This window comes from Sinocyclocheilus grahami, unplaced genomic scaffold (assembly GCF_001515645.1).
Source record: "Sinocyclocheilus grahami isolate Dianchi unplaced genomic scaffold, SAMN03320097.WGS_v1.1 scaffold146.1, whole genome shotgun sequence".
NCBI lineage: Eukaryota > Metazoa > Chordata > Actinopteri > Cypriniformes > Cyprinidae > Sinocyclocheilus > Sinocyclocheilus grahami.
The window spans coordinates 1688237-1693122 of NW_015505325.1; the positions used below are offsets into that span (position 1 = coordinate 1688237).

A 4886-nucleotide genomic window follows, 5' to 3' on the forward strand; every position below is an offset into this window, starting at 1 on the left:
ACATCTGTGGCATTGTGCTGTGTGATAAAACTGCACATTTTAGAGTGGCCTTTTATTGTGGCCAGCCTAAGGCACACCTAGTGCAATAATCATGCTGTCTAATCAGCATCTTGATATGCCACACCTGTGAGGTGGATGGATTATCTCGGCAAAGGAGAAGTGCTCACTAACACAGATTTAGACAGATTTGTGAACAATATTTGAGAGAAATAGGCCTTTTGTGTACAAAGAAAAAGTCTTAGATCTTTGAGTTCAGCTCATGAAAACTGGGGGCAAAAACAAAAGTGTTGCGTTTATAATTTTGTTCAGTGTATATTTCTTAATAGTAACTAAACTCTATTCAGACAAAACTCTATTTAGCTTCACATTGTATAGCTAAAACTTAAGTGAATTAAATAAAACCATTAAACTATGCTAAGGTAACTATAAGAGAATATCACTGCTCTGACATTTGCAGTTATTGCTTTTCAAATAAAACAACATGCAGCATATGTAGTCATATCATTACTGGCCCATACTCAACCTAATCACAGGCTTTCCTCGGCATTCAATTCTATTCAATATAGATTATTTTGGATATATATCAGGTACAGGACATGGCAAATTTTCTAAAGGAAAACAAAATCTCAACTAATGCTGTAAAATATACGCCTACTTCTACACCATCACATTTCTGACCCCGCACACTGACACATTAGCAAAAAGAGAAGGACAGAAGAGCAATACAGGATCACTGGACTAAAAATAACATTACCTTCAGAAGGATGGAAGAATGGATTGATAAATCAGTCAGGCTTTGCAAACTGACTTTTACTGTAAGTTACGGATCCGACAGTAATACTACAACATGTACTGTAAGTAACCGTGTTCATTGTAATGCCTAATCTGTGATCAGCGGTTTCTGATATACTGTATAATGATTCATGTAAAGTCAGCTGTTCTTTGTGTCAGTAAATCAAGCCAGTGACTAAATGGTCAACTACACATTGTTTCTCTTAGTAGCGTGAAAATAAACTGTTATTTAAATTGTGATTAAATCATATCAAATTTAAGATCGAAGAACTCCCCCTTTATAATCGCTGGAGCTATCAATCACATAGCGTGAGTTTACAATCAATGACGCAGTCTACACTGCACTATGAATACTCTTATTTACATCATGTTTGCACAGTTAGTTATGATGGAAGTATTCGCGAGAGTGCAAAATTCAAGTTGCGATGACGAGATCACTGCATACATGCGCTCAACAGTCTGTCATTGGCTACAATGCTCATCGCTACAACCTTTCATGTGACAGGAGTTGATTTAAATATAATGCTATAATCAACACTTTTCATGATTAGTTAATCTCAACAGCTGTAATAGTAAACATGTAGTAAATGTTTTCGAGAGAGCTCCACATACTTATATAATACTTATTTTATATGCAAAGATGTTACCCAATCATAGCAGTGGGCATTTACATTGAAGTCTCAAGCAGACATGCCCCTTCCAACAGAGTGTTCAAATCAGAGGGCTAAAACCAGGGTACAAAATGTCCCTTTATTTCTAAATTATGCTATTTTTTTAGGTAAAATCATACTAACATTATAAGTGCACCTCAGGAAACATTATGAAATAATTAAAAAAATGCAGTTCATGACCCCATTAAGGGATTTGTGACTGTTTATTGAGATGTGTTTAATTTCTGGTCTTATCTTTCAGGTAGTTGCTTTTGTCTCCCTGTTTTTCATCCTGGTGTCCATCACTAACTTCTGCCTGGAGACTCATGAGGTCTTCAATGAACTTCGTAATATCACATCTACAAATACTGAAAGCAACACCACCATAACCCCTGCCATCCCGAAGATGGAGATGGAGCCCAAACCAGTGCTCACGTTGGTGGAGGGAATCTGCGTGGTGTGGTTTACCTTCGAGTTCCTGGTCCGCATCATATGTTGCCCGAACAAGCTTCTCTTCATCAAGAACCAGCTAAACATCATTGACTTTGTTGCCATCCTGCCCTACTATCTGGAGATGAGTTTGAGTGGCGTCAAATCCGAAGCTGCCAAGGACGTCCTGGGCTTTCTGCGCGTGGTCCGTTTTGTGCGCATCCTACGCATCTTTAAGCTCACTCGACACTTTGTGGGTCTCAGGGTTCTTGGCCACACCTTGCGGGCGAGTGTGAATGAGTTCTGTCTACTCATCATCTTTCTTGCGCTCGGGGTGCTCATCTTCGCCACCATGATCTACTACGCCGAACGTATTAGCGCAGATCCCCAAGACCCTAGTGGCTGCAACCACACGCATTTCAAGAGCATTCCCATCGGCTTCTGGTGGGCGGTGATCACCATGACAACAGTAGGTTATGGAGATATGTACCCTAAGACATGGCTGGGCATGATGGTCGGTGCATTATGCGCGTTAGCAGGTGTGCTTACCATCGCCATGCCAGTGCCCATTATCGTTAACAATTTTGGGATGTACTACTCACTGGCAATGGCCAAGCAGAAGCTGCCCAAGAAGAAGAAGAAACACAACCCAAACCCACACATGGTGATGAACTCAGCCTCATTTGGGAAGTCTGAAAGCAACTCACCAAGGAACAGCACACAGAGCAACACGCGCCCACTCGCCGCTAAGGAGAACCTTGGAAGCAACCGCTCAGGTAGAGTATCAGGATTTCAGTGACAATAGTGTGTTCTGAGACAACAGTGGGATGAATTCAATTGTTTGATACAATGAGGCTAAAGACACTTGGGATATATGGCCCATTTTAATTTAATTTTCTCCTAAAATACAAGTAAAACATAAGCATGAAATCCTTAAGAGAGTATTATACTGGGAATAAACTTTGGGGACATTACAGTAATTACATTAAATATATTATTATGGATCATATATTAATCAAATTAAAATATTAATTTTAACATCCATTTAAAATATTAACATCCATGTTTTTGACTTTTGTCTTGTTATCAGATTCAAAGCAGAATGGTGATGCTAACGTAACTCTTTCTGAAGAGGAGAGCTGCAGTCTGACCCAACCGCTCTCTTCGGGCGAGAGGTGGACGCTCCGATGCTCACGCAACAGAGACAAGACCATGAAAGAGGCAACTTGCTTCCTGCTAAATTCTGGAGACTTTTCTTGTGGCGCTGAACCCACCATCCACACAGGTAAACAGGAACTGGTGGCTATAGAGTTTGTCCTGTCTATTAGGGTAAACATCACTGATAAATTCTGGAATTTAAAAATATATATTTTATTTTTTATATTAAAATCCATTTTGTTACCAAATATATATGTTGCTTCCTATGCCACCTCCGCTTCCCCATTTTAAAGTTAAAAACATTAATTTGGTGTAGTTTGAGAGTTCAAAGAAAAGTGCTCCAACCCATTTTCACTGTCCAAATTAAACTGCATTATAACTGCCTTATACCATTTATAATGAACTAATAATAATGAGTTTTATAAAAAGTTATAAAAAATTTTGATTCAATTGACAACCTTTACTAAAGTAATGGTGCAAAACACAGCATTAGAGATATATGTTATTATGAGAACTGTAAAAATATTTCAGTTCATTAAAGGGAATTTAATGGTTTACCCACTGTATATACAGTATATTGCAAAATGATCAGTAATTAGGTCTTGCGTCATTTATTTGGATTTATTTTAACTTGCAAAAAATGACCAGCCTACTGTACTTTATCCTGCTTATTATCTGGGTTCGTCCCAAATAAATGTATATGAAATATTGATTTACATCAATATTATTTTATTATATGAAAAACAAGAGTCTGCAGAGTACAATGAGGAACATTAAACTATCAAAGCTATACAGGAAATCATTCAATTGTACAGTTGTACATAACAGTCATTATAAAAAATATTTGACTGCAAAATGCCTCAATTGACAAATCAGAATAAAGTAATCTGTAGCACAGCAAAATAAATACAGAGTTCTGGCATGAAACCCTAGATGGCGCAGTCCGATAGGTCTAGCTCAATCTGACCTGGTGACATCATCGTCACATGGCAGCTGATTGGTTCCCTCCTGTATCGGCAGCCAATGAGCTTGCTGCTCAGTATTCAAATACCTGGCTTTTGTTTGCTGTAGCAGTTGGCAGCACACTTCAGAAACCCTCTACCTTCCTCAGCTCCAACTGTATAGATATGCTACGAGGTGATTCATGTATGCTATAAGGGGTTATACATATCAAGTTCAAGTTCAAGTCTGCTTTATTGTCAATTCTTCCACATGTACAGGACACAGAGAATTGAAATTGCGTTACTCTCAGACCCTTGGGTGCTTACAGATAACATAAATACAGATTAAATACAAAATACAACTATACAAATATACAAATAAGGTCAAATGTAAAAATATATATATAAAGCACAAGGCATATGGCAGATAGAGTGCAAACCAGTAAAGTAAACAACAGTGCAGAAATAGTGATTGTAGTGCAAAAAAATCAAATACCTGGCTTTTGTTTGCTGTAGCAGTTGGCAGCACACTTCAGAAACCCTCTACCTTCCTCAGCTCCAACTGTATAGATATGCTACGAGGTGATTCATGTATGCTATAAGGGGTTATACATATCAAGTTCAAGTTCAAGTCTGCTTTATTGTCAATTCTTCCACATGTACAGGACACAGAGAATTGAAATTGCGTTACTCTCAGACCCTTGGGTGCTTACAGATAACATAAATACAGATTAAATACAAAATACAACTATACAAATATACAAATAAGGTCAAATGTAAAAATATATATATAAAGCACAAGGCATATGGCAGATAGAGTGCAAACCAGTAAAGTAAACAACAGTGCAGAAATAGTGATTGTAGTGCAAAAAAATTATTTGTAGTGCAAAAGAGCTTATTCAGACTGATTAAAGTG

General features: G+C 37.8%; 1 protein-coding gene across 1 annotated transcript in view; it reads left to right on the plus strand.

Annotated features, from left to right (window-relative positions):
- LOC107591816 (potassium voltage-gated channel subfamily C member 4-like) overlaps positions 1 to 4886 on the plus strand; it is a 28543-nt gene that overhangs the window by 21459 nt on the left and 2198 nt on the right. The window contains exons 2-3 of the mRNA XM_016281077.1: positions 1705 to 2647; positions 2962 to 3156. Coding sequence (XP_016136563.1) covers positions 1705 to 2647; positions 2962 to 3156 — 1138 coding nt within the window. The remainder of the gene's footprint in view (positions 1 to 1704; positions 2648 to 2961; positions 3157 to 4886) is intronic.